We start from the raw sequence: 25,712 nt of genomic DNA on the forward strand, positions 1-25,712 counted from the left end.
TCGGCTAAAGACTCGAAAGAAAAGTAAAAGGAAAATTACAAAGGCTGAGACAGAGAGGGCGCGGGAGTGGGAGGGAGAGGAAGTCCCGTGCATATTCAAAAGCAAGGGCATCTCATAATTTCCCGCCCCCTCCCCACCCTGCCACACGAGTATCGTGCCACCCCGTGGAATATAAACCAAGTGAAAAGTTTCACGCAGCGCAAACTTTAAGCTGCAGGAGCCACACGCCCCTCTCCACAACATACGGCATGCCCCATGCTCCGTGCCGCACACTAAAAAAAACTCGAAAAAACCAAACTGTGCAACAGAGGAAACAAAGTGTCGCCAGAGCAAAGAAAACCAGAGACAGAGACAGAGACAGTCGATGGTTCACGAACAAAAACAGGACCTACAAATTCGTAAAGCGAAGCGTCTGATGCCCTGGAAAACAACCGAAAGTATGGGCGGGGATGCATGCATGTAGTTGGATTCGATTTGGAAAATATGTACAAGTTGGCATAGTTTTTCCCATTCAATAATGAGTTTTCCCGATATTTTTCATGCCCATCAGAGCTATGAAAAGTATCGCTTGACTTGAGCATCGCAGATACCTCGCAATACCCTCAGCAAATGGAGAAAGAAAGGAAGAACAACAACAAAAATACACTTGTCACCGCGACTTTGGGGACACATGAAGCAGATGCCTTGCCGCGCTTCCCCGAACACCCTCGCTCTCCTTATCCAGCCAATCACCGGCAGGCGAAGAAAGAGAGGAGAAGGCCGTGTCCCTGTCCCTGTCCCTGTCCCTGCTGTCCTGCTCCTGTGGTCCCTGTGTTATGTGTGTGTGCAGAGAACAAAATTGAGAACGAACACCCGAAATCCCTTTGCCGCAACAGAGCCAAGCGGCGACTTTATCGGCCGTGCCCCCTTCCCAGTGTTTGCTACTCTCCCGCTTTACGATTTGTTGCCCCTGAAATGCGATTTTCATTTCTTCATTTCGCTGGAACTAGAAGCAAAGCACGAGAAAGGGTTCCGCGCTACCGTTCGACTGGCATCTTGCCATTCAGCCAGCGGCACTAGCAGCACTCTGGGCGAATGACTTCGTTCCAAAGGGGCACAAAATATATTTTAATTCAAATTCAAAACTCCAACCTACCACACACAATATTCTGTCACTGCCAAAACCTAACTCAGGCGTTGCACAATTAACCCATTGAATAAATCATCTGACGATGATGCTTTCTGCTTTCGATTTTGAATTCTTTCACTCATTTGTGGGGCTGCTCTGGATGTAGGTTATTTCGAGTACTGTGTTCCTCCCAGCTGCCATACAATGTTCATTAGCTCTTCTTCTCGAAATACGAGTATATTTTGTCTTCCTACCAATGAGGAGAGTGGGCACACACACACACACTCGCACTCACACTCGCAGACATTTCCTTTGCCAAATGCTTTGGCTGAATGCCAGGGACAACAGCAGCAGGAAGGACTGCAAAAATGCGCCATTTGCAATTGGAATATCTGCCATATACAAACACACAAATAATTATATGCATATACATACATATGTACATAGACGCACTCTCTCTTTTTCCCTGTCATTCTCATTTGGCACTCGGCCGCATAAAATCAAAATTAATTTGCTAATAATGTTGTCGTAATTATCTAATTGCCACCCAACAAAAAGCGCGTAGAATATAAAGTTTCCGCTGTGTGATAATTACAGGACCGCCATCCTCCGGGCGACACACGTACGGAATTACACAACAAATACTAAACGAACACAAAGAGCGAAAACCGCATTTAAAATAATTACAGAACACTGCCAGCCCCTGCCCACAAAGTGCTGAAAAATTCAAATCACAATTGATCGCTGACAACCGATTGATGATGGCACATAAAGGATATTCAAGCGATGCATTTGGCAGCTTTGGGCCTGTCGTTTATAAATACTCGAATTGAATTTGGGAAAGTTATGCCAGGAGCATTCACAAGTGAGTGCACAAGTCGAAAATCCTCTTGCAATGCGTGTGGTGGTGGCACTTTCGATAACCAAAGGGCGACGATGTCGAGTGCTCTAACCTGAAAAGCGCCCGAAAATCCACAGCTTTTATCCTCGTTGTTGGCACTCCCTTTTGGCATGCCTTTCGGAATCATTTTTGGGCCTTCTAAGCGTACACCTCTGGGTACTGCCCTGCGCTCCTCTTAGCCGCCCAATGGCACTCCTCTTGCTGCCCCTCTGTGCCGCTCTTTCTGACTGGTCTCCTCGTTTAAGCGTCGCGTAATTATGGCCACCATTTAAGAGCCTCTCGGACTCCTCGGACCATGGGGACCACAGGCCATAAAACTCAAAGAGCATAACAAAAGCGAGGGGGATGTGTATGGGGTTCAGTTCATGTTGGGTCTTTGCACGTCCTCAATGTTCGGTGACAAAACGCTCGGAAACGGGGGGATGGGGAGTGGAGAGGGGGAGTGGGAGTGGAGAGCCTTAGAGCCCACATTCGATTTCAATTTGGCATTTAAATTGTTTGTCCTGTGTGTCCTGTCCTGCAATTAAGGGACGGACAGAAGCAAAGCGCGCAATTAAAAGACGACCCATGCAAAAGTCAGCACCGGCAGGACATCATCCCAGTCGTTGTCCAGCACAGTCAGAGTCACAGTCACTAAGTGCGCGTTTTCCCTCTCTCTTCTTGCAGGTCTCATGGGTGCGACATCGTGACATCCATCTGCTGACTGTCGGCCGCTATACGTACACATCAGATCAGCGTTTCGAGGCCCAGCACTCGCCACACGCCGAGGATTGGTCCCTCCGCATTCGGTATGCCCAGCGCAAGGACTCGGGCATCTACGAGTGCCAGATCTCCACCACACCACCCATCGGCCATGCTGTCTATCTGAATATTGTCGGTGAGTAACCAAAGCGCCAATAAACTATCCAAAACCTTTTAGCACTTTTAGTTGTACCAACAAACAGTAAACAATATAAATTAAAAAGGTTTCTCCGGTTCTGCCAACCAATTGTGGGATTCCATCTGTGATGCTTACGGCATCATGATCCAACCTTATCCCAAATTCACTCAATCATTCATCAATAGAGTACAGCAGGAAGCATTTCCGTTCCTACATCCTAATGGAGTTACACGGACTCGAGTATCCCGCAATTATTGAATTACGGGCAGCCACAACTGGCTTAGAAGGCGCCCATGATTTCGCGCAGTGTGATCTCAAGAGTGCCGCCAATTTGTATGCGTGGCCATAGAAGCATCGAAGTCCTCTTTGGAGTACTCTCGAAATGAGAGTGCGAGGGTTTCCGTCCATTCCGCTGCCGTCCGTTTGGCTCATTCTGCCCCTCGTTGGACTCTTTGGGTCGCCTCCTTTGCTAAGTTCCCCTCCTGGGCTCATTCCCCGGCACCAATAGTCTGCTTTTGGTTCAGGGGGCCAACGCTACGTGTGAGTGATTTGCCAACTACTTTGATGTTTACACTGATATCCAATCTGGCGGCAAACAGAGGGAAGCCACCAGCCAGCAGGCAGCAGCAGCGTTGGTGTCCATTCGAAGCGTTGGCCACACCACAATGTTGACCACTTGATGGGGTATCTATTTCCGGGGCTCCTTCTCTTTTTTGCCCTATGTGTGCCTTTAGTTTTGGCGGCTGCTGCGACTGCTGCTGCTGCTGCTGCTGCTGTCGCACATGTTTCGTGCTGTCGTTTTATGGCAGCTTTTTGCTGCTTTTGATGATTCCCTTGGGCACCATTTGCACTTTATGGCCGACTCCTTGGATCCACTTCTTCTTTTGGGAGGCGAGACACCCGACACACGACACCCCGATGCGCATCGGAGACGCGTTTCAGCCGGAGGTAACGCTGCTGCCGCTGCCGCTGCCACGGCTCATAAATCACAACTTATGCAGGAGGCGGCGCGACTCCAGGATACACAAGGATACAAAAAAGCAAAGCCACAAAGCTAATGACACAAACACAGAGAGCATCAGCTGTCGGCTGCTCTGTGCATTTTTATGCGCGGAGTATCTTATGGATAGTTATGTGTACAAAGAGGGAGAGAGAGCGGGAATCGCTGAAGTTTTGATGAAACTTTGGTGGGAAATGGGGGTGGGGCCAAGACTGTTTTAGGGGAACAGATGATGAGAGCTTTGCGGCAGGGGCTGGTATAATCTGAAGCTTAAGAATGGGAAAAACATGTATGGATAATTTTAGAAATGAATAAAACTGCAGGCAAGTATCTGCAGAATTTCCATTCATTTCCATTCATGGGGGATAATCTACTGAAAAATATTGCTCTAATTTGTATCTTTTATCCTTGTCTGCTTCACTGTCTCCCCCCTCATCTCTGTCGCCTCGTTGTCCCAGTTCTTCTCATTTTGTAATCTCTTTCATGGCATATCCAGCATAATTTCTTAAAATTTAAAAGCGTCCCCCAATGTCCGCTTTTCAAAGCATATTAATTTGTTTTATTAATTGTTGTTTTTTTTTTTTTTTTTTTTTTTGGGCATATCCACAGCGAAAACTTTTGGCATTTCCTTGGGAAAACAACGCCCACTTTACCCCTGACTATCAGAACAGGCCCAACGGCAAAACACAAACAAACGCGAGAGAATAAATAATGCAAATTTGTTTATTTTTCACACTGTCACAATATTTGAATAGTAATCAAAGCAGAGAGGAGGCGGGACACGCCCGAAAGAGAGCCCTAGGACTCAGCGTTGCAGGGCAGAGAGAGGGAGACCCCACAGCCCATCCTCAGAAGCTCAGAAAGAGAGCCCCCCAGACAGACATGTTATATATGGGAGTGCGACTAGGACTAGGAATAGGGATTGTAGGTATCAGGACATGCAGGGAGGAGTCGCAATAACGCAAAATACGAGCATTAGAAGGGAATAAAGGGGAAAGGAGCACATGTACGACGAATGTGTGTGTGTGTGTGTTTGTGTGTGGATTCGGCAGACTATAAACATAAACCAAAACCATTATTATAATGTCAACACAAACACACACATAATTCCACTTTCAACACTTTTGCCTTGCGCCGGGAAAGAGAATAAGGATGTGGCACACGGAATGAGGAGGATATAGAAAGAGGGGATGGGAATACGGATATGGATCGGGGCGCAAGGATATATGGATAGGAGCGAGAGGGTGGGGCGATAGGGTAGGGCGTGGCTGTGGGCATGGAAATCACGCACAACACACATTTGCGGTTGCGGAGAGGAACTACGGGAACTACGGGAACTACTTCTCCCCTCGATTCTGCCCTCCACTCCAACACTGCCACTGGCACTCCCACTGCTAAAGCATGTCCTTGTTATATGTATGCCAAATGCCAGCAAATAAAGTGTGTGGCATTCGTGACGAAAGTAAGGCCAAGGATGCGTCAGTTTTTAGCATTTGTCAAATGGGGACGAAATGGCGGTATTTGCTGTTGGAGCGATGGAACGAGTTGTTTTGTGTGGAAGGATATCGATGAAGCGATGACAGAAGAGCTCCTTTTGAGGTGGTGGGGGAGCGAAAACAAACGAGAGGTGGCAGCTGTTTGTTTCTTGTGGGTTGGCCGAAGGTGTTACCCTGTTGAGAAATCGCTTGGTTATTGGTTTTTTTTTTTTTTTGGTAAGGGACATGCGATATGCTGGAAGTCAAGTAATTCATGTCGATTTCCTGGACACACGGTGGGGACGACACGCTGCAAAACAGGCTGACACGATATCTAATGAATATGCAGACATGGAAATGGATGGAAATGTGTACGCAGTGCGTGAAGCGATGGAAGTGTATGGAGAGAGGTCAAGGCAACCACTCCTTAAAGCCACACCCCCCAAACTTTAAGGTTTTCTTTCATTTTGGTCTGTATTAATATGCACTTTTTTTTTGCACACAAAAAGAGTTTCAAATTGTGATGGAGAGAGATCTGCTTTGAGAATGATTATTATAATATTTCTATGGCACACACAGAAACGAAATAAATCTACTGAAACGAGCTGCTTGCTGGCTCTTTTAGTTTCCTATGAATGTTTGAATTGTTTTCCCACTTTCCATTTGAAGTTACCATGGACTTGGCCTGACTTACAGCCTTTCTTTTTGGCTAAAAATGTAAACAGATTTCCTTTGTTACAGATTTAATTTATTGATCCACAGATTCAGAGCTACCGCTCCCCTTGCCAGGGTCTTTGCCAGTGCTCTTCTGGCGCCGCGTTTATCCCCTGATTTCGGGGACCGAAAGCGGCTTTAAAAACAAAGCCAAAAACCTCCGACCCCGAAAGCGGGTCCCATGGGAAAATTGCGGGTCATTCAAAGGGGAGGCTCCCACTCGTGTGCGTGTGCGTGTGGGCGTGGCAGTGGCAATGGCAGTGGTGGTGTGTGTGTGTGTGGGGCACCACAGGGCGTAGCCGTGGCACCCGTGTATGTATGATGATGATGCGTTTGGGTTAATATTAAACAAATACTACGCATACGACACTAGGGACCGTCCACCAGATGGAAAATCATCAAAAGCGTTCTCATTGTGGATGTACATATGTACATATATCTGTATAGGCGTATGTGCATGAGTGTGTGGGCTTATCTGTGTATCTTTCGGATGCGTGTGGCGCCTGGAAGTACATACATACATATGTACATATGTATGCAGTAGGTTTATTATTTATGCCATTCATGCGGTGATTCGGTCTGCCATTCACATAATAGGAGAAGAAGCTGCCGCCCTGTATCCCCATGACCCACTCTCTATGGCACATTCCCACGAGGAATTTATGACCTTTTTACTTTTAATTTGGCCAAATAAGAGGTGGAGATGGAGAGATGTGCGATTCATAGACAAAAGTTCGTTCATGTGTGTCCTCCTTGGAGGACATTTGGAATTTGGATTATCTTTTGGTGATTTTTAGTTTTTCCTTTCTCGCCGCCCACCGCCCTGCACACTGCCCTCGCCACGAGGCACTCCTTTTACCACTTGCAAACTCAATTACTGAACGAATCGTAGGAGGAATCTCCTACGTATCTCCTGGCCAAAAGGACATGCCTCGCTCTGCGGTCTGCGTGACCAAAATGCAAAAGGACACGAGCCATGGGGAATTGAGTAGGAATGAGAGAGAGGACAGAGAGACAGAGCCAAATGGAGAGAGGGAGAGGGAGAGGCAGAGAGTGTGAGATACTCATTAATCAACGTAATTTCTGGAGGAGAGACTCCTACCTCTGGGTGGAGTATAAGCGGTGCTTATGAATGATTCATGACTCCTTTCGGCCAGTGCCATCCCCACCTCTCTCACCCTCTCAACCTCCCACTCGCTCCCTCTCGCAGTCGAATTAGTTTTGCTGCATTTGCGAGGCTGCCTTGCACTTTGATTAATCGCCTTGTCAACATTTGTAGCCTAATTTGCAACTTTTATGCCGGGGCTTTCGAATGTGATTTATGGCCCCCAAAATATTGTCCTCACCTCCCCGCCCGCGCGTACAAATATCGTGTGTGTTGGCTGTCACTTAAACTCGTGTAAATCAAACAATAAATTTCAATAAAAACACAAATAAAACCTATCAAATGTCCATGTTTTTTCGGCCCCCCCACCCCATGAAGTAAAGATTCTCGAAAGGTTGCCCTTTGGTGGCAGAAGGACCCTTACATCGACACACACACTCACTCAACCCCTCGCTCATTCTCTCAACCAATGTTTTTACTGTTTTTTTTTTTGTTTGGGACCGAATTTGAATGCTGTAGCCTTGTACGAGTGTGTTCGCTGAGTGTAGACTGAAAAACCTTGCAGAAAGTGGAGCCCTGCACATGCTTTATTGGTATAGCGGATCACTGAAGGGGAATCGGAGACTGTAGAAACCATAAGACTGTAAATTCCATAAAATCGTTTCCACTTCCCACCAATGCGCTGCCATAAAAACTTCCGAATGCCGTCTACCTGTCCTCCATCCACATGAGTGTGTTAATTATACCCCTTACTTAGGAGAGCACAAGAGGGTATATAGTATCCGTGGTAGTATATGGAGGTACAGTATATTTTTTAATAAAATACTTAAAGCTTGTGTAAAAGCCACAAATAAACAACTGAGTAGGTCGACCAACGAGTGCCCCCTCCATGAACACACAGCCGAATACACCCGACTTGTCACCCAGTACTCTGGTTTCTTCGATCACTCAAGCACCGCAGCTCAGTTTTTGCACTACTTCATTCTCTTCGTGTCCCACGCAAAACCACACAGCGAGCATCAATATAGCAATGCCGAAATATTTATCAGCCGACAGATCAGCGGTCGCAGGCAGAAATCAATGTCAATTGCAACAACAATGTTCAGCACAGAAACTCTGCAGGCAGCGATATTTACAGTACAGAATTTTGCTTTGCTTTCGCTCTCTCCTCAGCTTCTTATTGCTCTCTTCGGCCTAGCAAGGCAAAGCAGCAACACTTTACCTTGCACTTTCGTGTTGGGTGAGAGAGAGAGCGAGAGAGAGGGAGAGGCAACAGCTTCTTATCAGCAGATCAGATCTACAGCTGCGTTCTTTTGAGACGTTTCGTGACTCTATTCCGGAGTGCCAGAGAATTGCACTGTGGAATGAGTTTGGCTGTTATTTATAGAATACAATTTAACGAGCTCCCTATCAATGTAGTCGGCATACTCAAAGAGTGTGGGAATCTTTGGGGTATACGTACATATTTACTTTTATTTACTTTTATTCTGTATTTTAAAGAGTTAGGATGTATTCCCTTAGTATATGTATGCCAATTTCAATACGCTCATCGTTACATATTATGTACATATGTACGTATTTACGTAAGTACATATGTATATGTATGTACATGTATGTATGTATGTATGTTTTCACTGCTGTTCCCTCTCCATGTGCGTGTTTAATCCCCTAATCTTCGTAGAGTATAAAAGTTTTCCCCAATTTAACGATGTATACGGTTCTGTTGCCGCCATAAAGGTTAACATAATGCTGCCCCATAACATCACACAATCACCCACTTATTGGGTAGAGAGAGGGCGGCAGAGACGGTAAGAAGGCAAAAGGCTTACACGCCCATAAACCTTTATGTTTTTTCAATTGAATTGTCCCGAATGTCAGAGAAAAACAGAAGGTAGAATGGATGGGCATGGATCCTTTTTGTTTGTTTTTTCGGGATGGGTAATAAAATTTGTTGCCGCTTGCCACCATTGTTCTACGAGGCGCGATTTTATGGGCAAAACGTAAGGAAGACTTCAAGGAAAATCCACAAAACTTTTCCAGAAAAATTATAGTTTTGGGGGTCCTTGTCGGTGGTATTAAAGCGAAATTATGCTCGGCATATTTGGGAAATTATCTGGGAATGTGGGCGAAATATATTTGAAGGCAATTGCCGAATGGCTGAACGGAGGCATTGTGTCCCTCAGAAGTCAACAAGGCGCAACACGCACAGGACACAATGGGAGGCACGTACACATCGATTCGATTCGATTGTTGATTGGTTGAATGTGCTTGTATGTATATAAATATATGTACATATGTACATACATATGTATATAGGATGTGGTGTTTGTATGTGGGTGTATGCAAAATCCACTTTTGTCCATTGATTGACTTCCAGAATCGAAATTTGGAGACAAAAGGCTGGCAGTAGTCCGGGAAAACAGCTTGCAATTGACAGCAAAAGCAGCAGCGGCATTGTGGGATGTGGCAGGGAAGGGCAGCCAGCAAAAGCCAGGAATCTATCATCACAAGTGCATTATAGATGCAACACAATGCATTTTATATACATACATATGTACATATGTATAAGGGGATATCGGGGAGATATTTGCATCATGTGTGCATTTTGGCGCATGAAAAGATCGTCGGCCAGGGGTGTGTAGGGGTAGACACACAAATTTCGATAATCATTGACAGATGATGATGGCAGCAGCAGCTGCGGCAGTTGTGAATCGATTGTCACTTGATTTTGTATCCTGGATTGAGTGGAGTGTTAAACCATTTACGGATTTGCCCAATGGAAAACCCCATGTGTAAAACATAGCAGCACACGAGTAGTCACTTTTTGAACGTCACTTGTCTCCCAAACACATTTGGGGAAAACTCAACAGAAAGCAACCCAAAAGATACACTTCGTTTTTTGGGCAGCGCACAAATAGTACCTAAAATATTCGTTTATAGGGTCGATCCCACGTTCTACTTTTGGAATTGTTTTTTGTGTGAAAGAATGGCTGAAAATACATCCCCTTCCCAGGAGATGGCGAGGGAGCATCCTTGCTCGGACGAGGCACTGAAGGAGCAGCCTTCCTTGCACGAGACACTGGACGATAAGGCCATCAAATTGGTGGAGCGTGGGAGTTTGGCTTCCATAAACGAATCAGATACTCAGGTGGTACTCGCCGCAGAGCTGGAGAAAACGAAGGCCGACTACGAGACGATGTTGGTCGAGTGCAAGGAGAAATTGCGGACTGAAATTCAAAGTCTATCCGAATATGTGCGCGAAGGCGTTTCCCTGGAGGAGCTGCAGCGCGACGGCGAGGAGAAGCTGGAGGTTGCCACAGTCATCTTTCGCCTAATGGCGCAGGTGTCTCTGATCTGCCTTCACGAGGATCGTGAGCACCAATAAATACACATACAGATACGACACAGATACATAGATACACATTCGTACATAGATAAATACACCACAAATATCGTTCATTCAGCAGCAAAGGTAGCACAAATAAATGCATATTAATACACACAAAAATGTAAACTAAAACTTTGAAGCGTTTTCCTTAGATGCAAATGCTTGAAGATACATTTTATTTCTTGTAGCTGCAACATCGTGCAGCCATTCTATGCCATGAATTCCCTTCAGTTTTGCTGATTTTTTACTCACTCAAAAGTATCTTTGGGATTATTTCTTTGGCAAACAGCGGAAGAGGCGGCAATCCCCACATCAGAGATCAAATCTGCGGCAAAATGGGGCACGTATGCAGACAGGGGGGCGGAGAGGAGTAGAGGCAGAGAGACCGCGCATAAAGAAGTTCAAATGGAGATTGAGAGATACGAGATACGAGACACGAGCGCTGCTCGTACCAGAGTGTGTTGCATAAGAAAATTGGGCCACCATTTGCTAGTACATAACTTTTGCTAACCTTTGGCGCGGGGCGCCACCTCCAGAGACAGAGAGAGGGGGAGGGCACATAACCGTTAGCCAAAGTATAGTAACTGCACTTTCAGACACTCACAGATAGATAGACAGAGAGGGAGTGAGAGAGATACAGACACACGAAAACGGAAGCGCTAAAGCAGCCATTTTGCTGGCAGACAAAAACACATATAAGAAATCCCACAATTTATTAGTGGAGACGAATGAAAGAGATTTCTCTGCAGAGAGAGAGAGAGAGTGGGAGAACAAGATAGGGAGTGCAGTGCAGGGTACGATGGTTATATTAAGGTGTTTGGAATAAACAGGATGTATGTATATATAGATTCTGGATCGCCTAAAAGTATCCAAATATTCATTTAGCTTACAGGTTTTTTGTGGCAAAAACTATCCGCATATACTGCTCATTACAGAATTTAAAATGAAAAACACGTTCTTCGGGATAACTTTTATGAGTAAAAAGTGTAACAAATGCTTCGAGCCATATATACATACATAAGTATATACAAATGTGGTTTTTTCTAGGCTGAAAATGCTACGTAGAATTTGCCAATTTCTAGTTACTGAGATTTCAATCAATGTCCTTGAACTAATGACACAATTTGCTGCTGAATTTGTATCTTTGTTTCTGTATCTCTCCCTCCGTATCTCGCCCTGTCTCTCTTCCGCTACGTCTTTCTCGTGTGTCTCTGTATATTTTGCGCTCGCTCTCCCCCTGCTAATTCTGCTGTCACTTTGCATTTATTCTGGTTCACTTTCTTTGTTTTGCTATTTTTCCGTGTGTGTGTATTTTTAGCCTCCGCTTTTCGCTTGGTTTTTGCTCCTTCGAAAAGTCAGAAATTGTTTTACGATGAATAAAGAGAGTAAACAAACGTGTAAATGTCAAATACACACACACATACATATTACTGAAAGTGATGGTGATGGGGGGGGAGTGGTGTTCCGGGGGGGTTCTTCCCCTAAGATACGACCCCTGGTTACGCAGCAGGAAAGAAAACAATTTAACGCAACGGTAGATAAACTTTTCTTAAACAGAGAGAGAGAGAGAGGCTCAACGACGACAACATCGAGGACGATTCCGAGTGTCCTTGGCCCCCTTATTACCATCTCTTCATACCCTTCCATCACTCTATGGCTATTCTCAATAGAGATACATATATACGTTTGTTATACCCTGTAAACTAATATATTTTTAGGACAACATTTACTGTTTCCACTTGATCCAAGAATAATTATACTTTTTTTTTGGTCCTTTTATAGCAAAATATACTTAATCCCAGAATTAGTGAAATTAGTTTCGCAACTAAGTTTTTAAGATGGGTATCCTCATGGTCGAGTCCCTCAATGCAACGACCTTTGGCCCCTCTTGTGTCTTACTTTTATTGTTGTTTGAGTTTTTGAACCGAAATGAGCTTTCAAAATGTTTTATGCCCCATTTTCTGTGCTTATGCAATGGATTTTTAAACCTCTCTTTTCCTCTCTTTTTGTATCTTCTCGTGCAGAACCCATCACCGAGGTCATTGGCGGCCCCGACCTGCACATCAACAAAGGATCCACCATCAATTTAACCTGCATTGTGAAATTTGCACCGGAACCACCGCCAACCGTCTCCTGGTCCCACAATCGCGAGGTGAGTGCGTCCCCAAACCCCCAAAGACAAAACAAAAAAAACCCCCGCATCAAAATAAGAAAAAAACACCACATGACAGGTGCACGTGTATATGGGGGCTTACACTACATATGCGATATGGTATATGACAGTAAAGAAGAGAGAGCGAGGGATAAGAACAGCATCAATAATTATATTTGACAAGGGTCCGCCTTTCTCATTCCGCTTTCAGTTTCGGCAGAGACATCTTACACTTTTTACGATTATTAGTATTAGTGCTCGGCGGTAATATTTATTTTCTTCCCCCCACAAACCCAAATAACGCTCAAGCAATCAGGGAACTCAACAAAAAACCTCATTGTCAAAGATTTCTTTAAATTGTGCAGGCTATTAGGCACTAGAATGAAGTGTCTTTAGAACACGTCTTTGTGGAATAAGTTTCGTAGAAGAAATTCCATGGAAATGCAAAAAAAAAACTTGTTACAGTTTGAATCGATGAATAAAGTTCAGAAATCACGTTAAGCCTAAAAGCTAGTTGGAAATTCGTTATGCAGTATACACATCTTAAGGTCATGGCTTGCCATTCTGAAACATCTGAAACTTTTTACCCATATTTCTTTCTATTAAATACCTACAAAAAATGCACTGACGTACCTCAAAACTTTCGAAGAAATCTAAAAAAAGACACAACACATATTAAAGCCCCTAAAAGTGTACATTTTTCAAGACTTTCTAACTCTTGAATTTCGATTTTTAACTTTTGAACTTCCATTACAGAATGATCCTAGATACAATAAGGTACAATATCCACCAACGCATCGGTGAAGCTTTTACATTTTTCTTTATGATTTCCTGTTTTGCTGTTGTAAATCCTGCATCCTGGCTGCTCTTTTGAGACTAAAACGACTGTCATTAATAAAAATTTAAATAACATGAGCTCTGGAGAGCCACAGACTCCGTCCCTCCCCTTCCCCCAGCAAATTCAAGCAAACCCCAAAAATCTGTAGAACATTTCGTAGAGCAGCAGCGGCAGGCAGCTCCTGAAAGTTGTGTGTGGTACTAAGCTCTGTTTTTTTTGTTTTGTTTGTTTCGTTTCTCTCTCTCGTGTTTTGGGTGTTATTCATTTCAGGTCATAAATTTCGATTCACCTCGCGGCGGCATATCATTAGTCACTGAGAAAGGTGTACTGACCACCAGCCGTCTCCTCGTCCAGAAGGCCATACAGGAGGATGAGGGCCTCTACACATGCGCCCCCTCAAATGCCAATCCCACATCGGTCCGCGTCCACATCGTTGATGGTGAGTAGAGGGCCAGACCCAGTGTCCGAGCAGCGCTCTGTGTGTCCTGCTATGCAAAAGAGCGCCCTATGTATGCATGTACCTTTCCTTTATTTTTGTCGTTTTGGTTAAAACGAGTGCATGGTATGTCCGAATAAGGAAGCTCCTGGGTTACGAGGGGTTCCCTTTTTTGGGCAGGGTGGGGGTTTTCAGCAAGACAAATGTGCGGGCGCCCAAAAGTCAACTAAGCTTTTGCCTCGGCTTTATTTGACAGACGAGCGGAGCAGTTCAGAGCGGAGCGGAACACAGCAAGCGTTTCGCCCAGTGATTGACGACAAGTTTCTCCTACACCGGAGACGCTTCGGGGAGATGACATTAAACATAGAGATTGCTGCAGACATGAGTCGGGGGGCAGAGAGTAGTCCCTGGGGGCAAATGACTGAACCAACAATTAGGTGTATAACTTTTGAGCTCTGGACCGGAAAACAGAGCCACAGCTTCAAGTAGAAACAAGAAAAATAAAAAAATATACGGGGAAAATGATTGAAAGAGATTATAATTGTTTAATTAATAAATATAGGATATAATTAATATATATAATGAATAATTAAAATACTAGAGTGCCACTGTATGGAATGCATTTGCCTTGACAAATGTTCATTAAAAAGTACTATTTAATAGTTGTGGAAAATACTACCAAGTGCTTCCAAATGTTTTGTGTGCACATATTTAGTATTTTGTGTTTTGTAGTTTGTGGAATTTTTAATTTACTTTTGTAATACTGCAACGCGAAATATGGAAGATTTGAGAGAGAAATTTCTGAATGCAGTGAGAAAGAGAGATTTATTTTTGTAAACACAACATATAGTTTGGTCTGACTTTGCAGAGGAGTTTATGAGCTTCGGTCTGGGTGCGACGGTATGTACATAGAATCGATTCCAACAAAAAAAAACACTATCTTGCATCTTTTTTGTAAAAAAGCTGAAAAAAGAACAAGGAATGGGTTTTTAACTCAATCGGAAACCCCATTCCGACAAAATGTCCCTAAAAAGATAATGTCCTGTGTGTCGAAATTATAAAATGAAGGTGGTACATATTCGGTAATATTTGTGGGACATTATCTGAAATGGCAACAATATTTTGATGGAGTGTTTTCTTTTTAGTTTACTTTCAGATTTTGTTGGTGTTGTAAAATTGTTAGTTTCGATTCCGTATCTGTTAGATTGTGTCCCTATTTCTTCCCTATTACTAGTGCTTCGAAAATATATAAAACATTTTATGAGTTTCGAAAAATTGGTAAACAATTTGGCTCTTAGTTCCCCAAAAGTATTTAACGTTTGAGCAAACATAACCGATTCGCAGCAGTATTATTTTGTGTTTAAAACCCCATTCAATCCGTTTCATACCCATTAAATGTAAGCGCTTCTTATCCGATAAATCATTTAAAAATGGATTGCTATTCCACATCAGCTTCAGGATTTTGCCTAGAATTACGTTTTGGTAAATCCAATTATCAATTATTCTATATTCTTGCATGTCTTTCCTGTAAATTCCACTTCGACAGCAACAATTCCAAGAATATTTTGAGGATATTAATGAAAGCTTTTCCGAATCTCAATGTACATGCATCATAATTTGTATAACTATGTTTTCCTGAAGCTCTTTAGGGGACACAATTTGAGGACCCAGTATTAGCCAATATTAGCCAAGACGGAGGGGTACACACAAAATCATAGATACTCATTTATGCACACACAAATGAACACAGACACACGCATGGAAAAGTCAAAGAAAATTAGTTGAGGAAAAAGTTTGAGCATCAACATTTGCGCAAGTTTTGACTCGTTTATGCCGCAGACGCCGCAGCCACTGTGTGTTGAGCTTTGGATGGTTTTCGACTCCAATCTACTCCCCCATCTGCCTGGCCGGGTTCGAGGCGCCCATCCGCCTTCCGGCTTCCGCTGAGGCCGGAAAAAAGCGCTTACAAAGCAAAAAGTTTAACAACTTGAGCGCAAATGACTTTGGCGTGTAAGCGGCACGCTACAACAAATATGCCCCTGGAATTAGACTAAAAATAACAGCAACAGCAGCAACAGCAACAAGAGCAGCAGCTGACACTCTGGCAAAAAGGCCAGAAGCAGGAGGAGCAGCAGGAACAGGGAAAGTGGCAGGAGTAGCAGTAGCACTACCAGGCAGTGGTAGCAAGCAACTTGTTAAGTGGAACAACTGCTGAAACTTAAGTAATTAACACAAGTTGTTTGCGCCCCAACGTTGCCACAGGGCCAATGCCACACAGCGCCACGGGGCATGGAGATTGATGGGGTAGCCGGGTGGCAGCTCCTGCTGCCAGCGGGACGCTTTCCACCACACTTCCAACTAGTTTATTTAATAAAAGCATCTGACTACCACTCACCCCCCCTCAGAGCACGACTCACCAAAGGGCAGCAGAAAGCCAAATTGAAATCGACACAAAAGCCGCCCAAATGCCGGCAAAATAGAGAGATCAGTCGTGGCCTTCCAATGGGGAAGAGCAGCAGCCACTACCCATTCCATCCCGTCCGTTTGGAGTATTCCTCTTTGAGCATCGAAGCATAACTGAGAAGGTAAATGAGTTTTCTTTTCGGTGCGGAGAAAACAGAGAACCAGCATCATCGGAGGGTGTACATATCCGCATTGGTATCTACATATGTACATAAAATGTGTCGCGATTGCCATGCATCTCTCAGATAGTTTGTGCTATTTCCGCTTCGAGGAAGGAGACTTTTCTTCCTAACTTGAATTCAATTGTCGAGGGGAATCCTCTGTGGGTGTTCCCGTCTGGGTGACTTTCCTCCAAATCAAAGATTCAATAATTACTTTCGGCCCTCCATCATTATTTCCATATACATAGATATAAAATTTTAATTCATGAGGAGTTCCTCCACTCAGAAGCGCATTCATTCAATCACTCATTCCATTTTGTCTGCTGTTTTTCTGTCTCCTTTGAAATCAGAGCTCATTCGCATTCGCTTAAGCTCTTTCTCCTGTCTTCTGAACTCCTATATTGTGTACTCATACATAAATGTCTTAGTTATTGCATTATTGATAATGCCTGGTCTTGCGGCATCAAAGCCAATAACAAAAGCCGCTTACTGCTGTATTCCGTTGCTTGTCTTTTTGGGCATCAGTTGATGCGATCATTACACCAAGACGCACAGAAATCGACTGACATCAAAGTCATTTTCATTAATTGAACTGATTCTGGTGTCCTGCAAGCGTTCCATTCGACCACACACAATCCATACAAAAACCCCAATCCAATTAGGTGTAGTTTCTGTGACGCTTTTATCTTTGCCAGAGAGAGAGAGAGAGAGAGGAAGAGAGAGTGTCCCTCCCGCCTTCACCTTCTGCTACGGCCACTCCTTCATTACTGTCATAAGTGGACGAACGATTCATTGTGTCTCCTCTGCAAGTGCTCCTCCTTCTCAAATGCTTAATTATGTCAAACCGTATTAACTGAGCAGACCAGACGTTCGCTCCTTTCGGCTCTATCTTATATCCTTTGTAATTAGTGGACGCTTCGTACGATGGAGCGTTGTTGCTCCTGGTTATTGGCCATTGTCGCTTAGCATTCGGCATGGCATGGAAAACTTTTCAAAATGCTTAGTAGCCAAAGAACTTGGGGGAAAATGGTTTGGGAAATCTGCATTCAGTTCAAAGCAAAAAAGCGAGACACACACAAAGATGGAAAGAGAGAGACAGAAAGAGGAGGAAGGACACTTAAGTAACAGCTCATGATGCGGCATCAACGAACTCGTAAAGGACGAACGATGCATGATAATTGAAGCAGCAGTCGCCGCGTAGCACTGAAACACAGACAGAGACTCGGAGACTCTCCGCGAGCGCATTTCATGCCAAAATTTATGGCTCCCGTATCTGCCATCTGTGTGCTCCATGTACCACCATCTACACCCCTCCCCACCACCCCCAAGATGCCACTCAAGACACCCATGGCCCCTGTTCCCTGGACCCATTCCCCATCTCCCATTCAGCGTAGTCTCCACAAAATAGTTGGGCAGTGGAATACCCTGTAATTAAAGACAAAAAGCAAAGAATGCAACAGATGACTGGGACGATTTTTACCATGCTGTCAGCGAAGAAATGCAAATACATTTCTCAGATTCGTGAAAGTTTAATTGTGAAAGTTTGTCAAATATCGTAGGACTTTCCGTTAATTCCCCTCCTGTGAATTTTGGGTTAAATATTGAAGAATTCATCTAAATGCTCTTTACATTGCGAAGCCAAAAGAGTATCCCATAGTCGTGTTCCTAGATGGCATATTTCCCTCCTGTTTGTTGCTGCTGTCTGTTCATCTTTTCTGTGTTCTTTTTTTAGCCAGTAGCTTGGCGTTTTTATTGCCGGCAATTAAGTTAATAGGCAATAAAGCTGCTGGATTTGCCAGCCATCGCCAGTGGCCGGGCCAGGAGGTGGAGGAGGAGCAGCAGAGGCATGCAGATGCAGATACAGATACATCCTATAGATGCAAGCTAAAGTCTCCTCTCCTCCTTTGGCAGATTTCTCTGGCATGAAAAGTGCTGCAGCTTTCAAATTAACCTTTTTTCATCACTCAATTGCTGGGGATGTATCCGAAAGATACTTTAGCAGAACTGATTTAAATCGTTAAGCAATTTATTAATAAGGAAAATACTTGTCGGATAAGAACTAGAAAGCAATTTCCCTATGCAAATCACTCAACCATTTGAGCTAAAAATACAAAATTTGTTTATAAATAGTGAATATCATTTAAACTATGAATCGGTTGTGGATTTAAGTCAAAAATCAGATTTAAATCAATTTTAAAAAGACAAAAACCTGTCCGAAAGAAATATATGTATGGTAAGAAATCGGTATGATGTCTTTGAAAGTTTCATAAGATGGTTCTGGAACTTGAAACTTGTCTGGCACCGAATAGATATTAAAAGAGCGGTCTGCAGAATCTATGCACTCAAAACAAAGTCAAAATTTGAGTGTTAACATTGATTGCAGTGCATTGGCACACATCGAAGCGTTTTTTGAATGCATTCTGAGAGGTTCTCTCGCATTTTGTATGTGTGTTCATACATGTGTGGGTGTCGTAGGAGCCCCGCGACATCCGCTATGTGAGTGTGTGTGTGTTTGCATCCCCCTGCTTGCATCTTTGCTGTGTGTCTGTTACCTCCAATCCGATTGGCACCCGTTGTGATAAATGTCTCGTTATTCATTTGCAGGCGAACATCCGGCGGCCATGCATCATGGAAACTCGGCGCCAGCTCAGCCACCGCCTGTGATCTCAATGTTGATGGCCATCTGCAGCACTCTGATCCTGTTGCATGCCTCTGCCTGCTGCAGCCCAACCCTACCCAAGATGAGGACACAGCAACTGCAACGAGGAGGCAACAACAATGGACAGCAGAGGGACATCGACGGTGGAGAGCAGATGGAGAGGAATTCGTTGGTGCCAGGCACATGACTAGCCGGCCCCCGCGTAACCGGAGCCGGAGCCGGAAATGTCATCGAAATGCCAACTGGAATGCAATACTAAATATTCCAAGAGCGAGCTACAGAGAGAGAGAGAGTGAGGCGTGGGGGTGGAGGGTGTGCTGCTCTCTGGTTTTCCGTTCCAGTTTCAGGATCCTTCCAGCCAACGCCTTGGTTTTGCGTTCTCCAAAACGTTTCGTTTCTCCCCTTTGCCCCACTCCCATCGATGTGGTCTCTCATTTTTCGCTCTATGAGTGGAATGCAGAGGGGGCGGGGCATACGTGAGTACATCCTTTTATCACTAAATTAAGTAGTCGTTAGATAAGGTCATTTTCGGGCTAAAACTGGAACTGTAACGAAGGGAAAAACAAAGAGCAAAACCCACAAAAGAAAAAAACCACAAAGTAAAAACAGAACGAAAGAACGAACGATTTTGTTCATGCAACATGTTCATACATAAAAATAAACCCATTGTAAATAAGGCATCGGATGAGAGATTGCCAGCAGATCATACAAAAATTACAACAAAATACAAAAGATACAGATACAAGTGGGGAAACAGAAGATAGATATTGCATTGCATAATGGATTCAGACTCCCCTGTTTTGATATGGATCCATTCCATTCTATAAGCTATAGGTGTCTAAAGATAAATACATACTCGTAAATATTACATACATACATATATGCGCGCAAAAACAGATACAAATACAGATAAATATAGACAAAAAAAAGAGATCCCTCGAAATTTGAGGCAGAAAAAGTGTTTTTTTTTAGGCTTAAGTTCAAGACTATAGTAAAATCTAAGAAAAAACGAAACATACAGAGAGAAGACGAAGGAGTAGCAGAATATACAGACAGATACATAGGTGCAGGATACAGAAGGATTGTCTAGTGATGTAAGCAAAGCAACAAAAAAAAAAAAATGGAACGGAAAACTTAGTATAATTGTATTTTTTTTGTGTCTCATCAGATCTGATCAGAATAATAATCCGTTTAGCTCTCTATCTCTATATAGAAATTGTTGTTGTATGTGTGAGAACAGATATAAAAGATACATATATAGAGAAAAGCTACAGATACAGATACAAATAAATAACTATCCGATTAAAGAAAGGCATATTGCTATTGAAACACTCTCTCTCTCTCTCCCTATCTCTCTCTATAACTATCTCTATCTCTCTCTATATATACTTCTATCTCCTTCACACACAGACAGCGCACCCACACAGATGCATACATAGATACATACTATAGAAAATCTATCTCTAAGCCAAGCTGATAAAAGGATAAGTTTAGAATGAAAGAAAGAAAGTATCCGCGATCCCACCCCACACACACGAAGACAGGGTCTAACCCTCCATTCCCCTCTTGATCCTAGAAAAACAAACAAGCGAGACATCCCCATTTCTCCCTTCACTCCAACCCAACCCTTCCTGTGAACCCATTTCTCATGCTCTTAAGGTAAAAAAAACAAAAAGATAAATATACAAGATACTCTCCATACTAAAAGCGTAATTACATACATGGAATATGGCATAACTCTAACAAAAAAACGTAAGAAGAAACATGGCAAGATCCCAAGACAAAGTATATTTTATAAATGTGATGACGTTTAGAAAATTAAAAATTTATTAAAGAAAAAAAAAACGAAAAACCAAAAGACCAAAAAACAAATACAAACAAAGCAAAAAACAAAAAATGGAAATCGAAACCCAAGCAAAAAAAATGTGTAAGAGAAATTACAGCTATATCCAAAGATATTCTGATGAATCTCTTGGAAAATTCCCTTCAAGATAGGATTATCTTCTCTTGAAAACCCCCCACATCCCTCCCCTCCCCCATCGACAACAGAAATATTGCTCCTGAGACGGCTCTGCAATATCTGCGTAAAATAATGGTAGAAAAGTGATCTAGAGGAAGGAGGAGAAGCAGAAGGAAATGCTTTGATGGTTACTTGATTGTGAAGTAATGGAACTCCCATATAAAATCTGCAGTCGATTGCAAAGCATTCCTTGAGGTAGAATAGGTAGAAAAAAGGGTGAAGTCGTAGGAGTATATATATACTATTTGATCTACTTGTCCATCATCTAATCGCATTGCACTAGAGAGCCCTAAGCAGCGGATCAGAACAGAACAAAAAGAAAGAGGAGGGGAAAAACTGAATGTAATTCAAATACCAAATTTAAAAAAGAAACTAAAATCAATTTCTATATATGTATGTATGTATATGTATATGAATATGTATAAAATAAGGGTGAAAACAAAAAAAATTAAGTCCATGTTGCAAAACTACGAATGAACAAAAAAGAAACACATGAGGGTATCACAATAATGATAATAATGATACCATAAACGATAAGCGATAATTAAAAATGTGTCGAGCCCCCGAAAGGAATTTATGTTCGATTCGATATGTCTGTACATTAATTTAATTGTTTTTCTATGGTTTTACCACCCGCCAGCCACACCTCAAAATTATTTAATTAATGAAAGAAATCGCAAAACAAAACAAAACAAAAAACACACAAAAAAAAGCAAATACAATTTTTAATGAGATACATGTGTTAAAGTACAGAATTTTAAGGTGACAAATTGCAAAAAAAAAAAAAAAATGATGAAAAACAGAACAATTTTAAATGTGAATTAAATTTAAAAAAACCATAAAAAAGAAAATGCCCGAACAAAATATCTATGGTATATGTGTGTGTTGCCTTCCAAAGCGATAAAAAATGGAACACTTTCAAAAATATTACGATTCATAAATAAAAAAAATATAAAAAAAATACAGAAATACTTATACAGTAACATCAGCAGAGATCAGATACAGATATAGAATCCATATGTGACATGAGACATACTCGTTCGAAGAAGAGGAACAAAATAACAGCATCAGAATGCCACAGCACCTAACGATAGTTGATTGATGCTATTCAAATGTTCCCATAAGCAAAAGGCTACATTCGTTTCAGTGATTTATAAATATCTACGCATGAATTACAGTTCTAAGATCTGTGAAACCTTACAGGGTTGGACATCGTTTAAAGAATTCACAAATATTTTGGATCAAGATTTAAATTGATGGAAAGTTCGTTTTTAAATGGGAAAATAACTATCAAGCAATGGTATGCAAATTTCTTTCCATTAGAAACACCCCATGTCATCTGGATATCATCAATGAATTTGCTTTCGGATGGAACGCTGTGGCATTTGTTCAAGAACAAATACATCCCCACTTTGTGAGTGTTTCCAAAAAAAAAGAGTATGAATACTACGATTGCATGAGGTTTTTGAAACAAAATTAGTAACCTTAACGGAATGGATATACACACAGAAAACACACAGGTACACCAGAGATACACCAGGGATACAGACACAGCAAAAATACAGATACTGACACATATTCCATATATCGATCAAACCGAATACCGAAAAGAGGCATGCAATTCAGAAAAGCTATGAATTCAATAAAAAAAAACTGTATAAGAAACAAAAAAATATATATAAAAGCGCTTTTGATTTTCATATTCCAATGGGGACTGGGGACTGGGGACTTTCTGACATTCATTAACCAATGCCGAAGAAATCTATTAGGGGTGCAGAAAGGGATAGAGTGTTAACGGAGTTCCATTGAACGAGTAAATGCCATTGCCATTGCCAGTAAATGGGATCATTTCAGAGAGAAAAGAAAGAGGTAAGTGGTTCAGGGAAAACAGTCCGAGATACATCGAATCAAAAATACAGATTTTTCATTACGAACTTTATCCAAGCATATTAAAAGTCCAGATTTGGGTGAGATCGAAGTCATAGACGGGCATCCGTTCTAAAGTCTAAAGTCTTTGCAGCGATAGCTTTCCAAAGATACTTTTGGACTTTTTCCACGTTGATTGCATGAGCAATTCGCTCGATTGATTGTCCATTCGATTGTTCATTGTCCACTTTCATTCCTGATTTATTGTAATTAATTTTTAATTTACTAGAAGGCTTTAAATGAACGAAACGTTGTCTCTACGTAAATGTATCTTTGTTCTCTCTCTCTCTCGCAGTCGCTTTGTTTGTGTCTCTATCCCTCTTACCCTCTCTGTCTCTGTAGTCCGTGGTGGGTCCCTCTCTCTCTTTCTTTCATTGGTTTTTATTGAATATTTTAATTGATTGCATTTTGCATTGTCATCTTCGATTGCATTGCAGCTCTCCCCTTTTTGATACCCCACAATCACATGAAGATCCAGGTATCTCTGAAGGAAACACAACAAACAAAAGTATATGCAATAATTTGCATCACCAAATTCTTAATAATCCTAGAGAAATTTAACCTTAATTTCGTATATTTTTATTTGTTTTTATCTACCCAATATTTCAATTCATTTGTATTCCCGCAGCGTCCAGAGTATCTCATGATCGAATCGCTTTACTTAATCGTGCTCTCTTTTTTTTCTACTTATTTATTTTTCCCCTTTTTGTCGTTTTTATGCTGTTGTTTTTATGCTGCTTGAAACTCTGTGGGTTTTCTCTTTTATTTTTTAATCATTTATTTATTGTTTTATTGGTTTTTCATACCCTACAACTGAGTTCTTTTTTCTCTGTGTAAATTAATTTACATAATGCATGACGCTTTCTGAATCATGGACGCGATGGCAGACGTGGAAATGGGCATGGACGTGGGACATGGGACACTCGCTTTGAGCGTTGGGCGTTCGGCGGACCATAGCGATGTGAATGGAAAATGGCCATAAATAACGCCCTGCACTCGGTCCTGCTCCATCTCTCTCTCTCTCTGGTGCTCTCTCAGTCACTCTCACTCTCTCTGTCGCTGCATATTAACTTAATTAGTTGAGAGCGATATTTTCTTACTCTTCCGCGTGCCGTCCGCTTCGTTCCCCCACTCGTCGCACTTTTATTTTCGAATTTAATCGCAATTTTATTTAATGTTTTTATAATGAGACACTGAACAGAATGGGGTGGGGAGGGGACCGACCATGCCCCCATATGAACTATTAATAATAATATCCCCCGATCAGCGATAAGGCATGTGTGCAAGTGTGGAGCAGGAGGGGGGAATAATGCGATTGAAATCGTTTTGGCAGCATTGTCTGACAGTTTTCATTAAGGACCTTAACGTCGCTCCGTCGAAACAATGTATCCCCATACAGAGAGGACATGGGATAATACCATTATTGCATTGAAAGCCATTTGTTTCTGATTGGTTAAGGGAATTGTGAGGCAGGAACTGAATTGAGCGCAGCAACGGAAAAACTTATTAAAGTTTATGCGCACAGGGAACTGATCGTAAAATAAACCCAAAGAGTAACTCGGTTGTACACCTCTGACTCTCATTTTCTCTTTCCTCTCACGCAGAACCACAGCACGCGCCACGCTGCGGAGAGAGAGCAAAAACGAGAGAGAGCAATAGCAGGCAGATATCTATTTGTTTTGCCTTTTGCCTTTACTTGCCTGCGACTTATTCACCAGCTAACAGATCAGCGACCGAAAGCAGCAGCCAATGTAAATTGCAACAAAAATTGCATTTGCATTGCAGTAGATATCTCTCTCTTTTTACAGCTGCTCTCTCTTTCTACAGCTGCTCTCTCTTCTTCAACTGCACTCCCTCTCTCTCTTCAGCTTTTAGGCGGGGGAGCAACTGTAAGCACTGAAATTACGGTAAATGACAACTGAGGCTGTACCCTCTAGAATGTATGTATGTGTATAAAGATGAGAAGATGAGTGCTAACCCATGTTTGGCCCACGCATATGCATCGGAAAGACAAAGAAAATAAAAAAAGAATAAGAATAGAAATAAGACTAAAACCAAGTGAGCCTTGTCTATGTCTATGGCAATGTTTGCAATAATTGCAAACGAAATGTCACGTAAAAAGGGTATTGCATGTGTCTATCACTTCCTCCTTTAATTTTGCTGCTGCCAGAAGTATATTGGTGTCGGCTCTCATTACGGTTTTGCCCCGCTCTTCCTGCTGCTTTTCCATTGTCCATTTGTCGTTGCTTTTTATTATTATTTTATTATTTACGCTCGTTTTATTTTTGAGCATGCTTTTCTTTATTTTGGGCGTCGGCGTTTCAAGTATTTTAACAAATTTTACAACTTTTTAAGCGGCGTGACCCCCCCGAAAAAGCGGAGTACAAGCCACCTGCCACATTGCCACATCCTTTGGCCCGTTTGCCCCTTAGGACACCGGACCCCTTGGGCACTGCCCTTTGCCACTGTCAGTGCCCCCGCCCACC

At 42.4% G+C, this 25,712-nt stretch overlaps 1 protein-coding gene across 1 annotated transcript in view; it reads left to right on the forward strand.

Annotated features, from left to right (window-relative positions):
• The window catches only part of LOC117896455 (zwei Ig domain protein zig-8), a 44,396-nt gene extending 23,531 nt beyond the window's left edge, over positions 1-20,865 (forward strand). Inside the window, exons 3-6 of the mRNA XM_034804788.1 lie at positions 2,676-2,886; positions 12,596-12,723; positions 13,832-14,000; positions 19,226-20,865. Coding sequence (XP_034660679.1) covers positions 2,676-2,886; positions 12,596-12,723; positions 13,832-14,000; positions 19,226-19,467 — 750 coding nt within the window. The 3' untranslated portion in view covers positions 19,468-20,865. The remainder of the gene's footprint in view (positions 1-2,675; positions 2,887-12,595; positions 12,724-13,831; positions 14,001-19,225) is intronic.
• The last annotated feature ends 4,847 nt before the right edge of the window (positions 20,866-25,712 follow it).

This window comes from Drosophila subobscura, chromosome A (genome assembly GCF_008121235.1).
Source record: "Drosophila subobscura isolate 14011-0131.10 chromosome A, UCBerk_Dsub_1.0, whole genome shotgun sequence".
Lineage (NCBI taxonomy): Eukaryota > Metazoa > Arthropoda > Insecta > Diptera > Drosophilidae > Drosophila > Drosophila subobscura.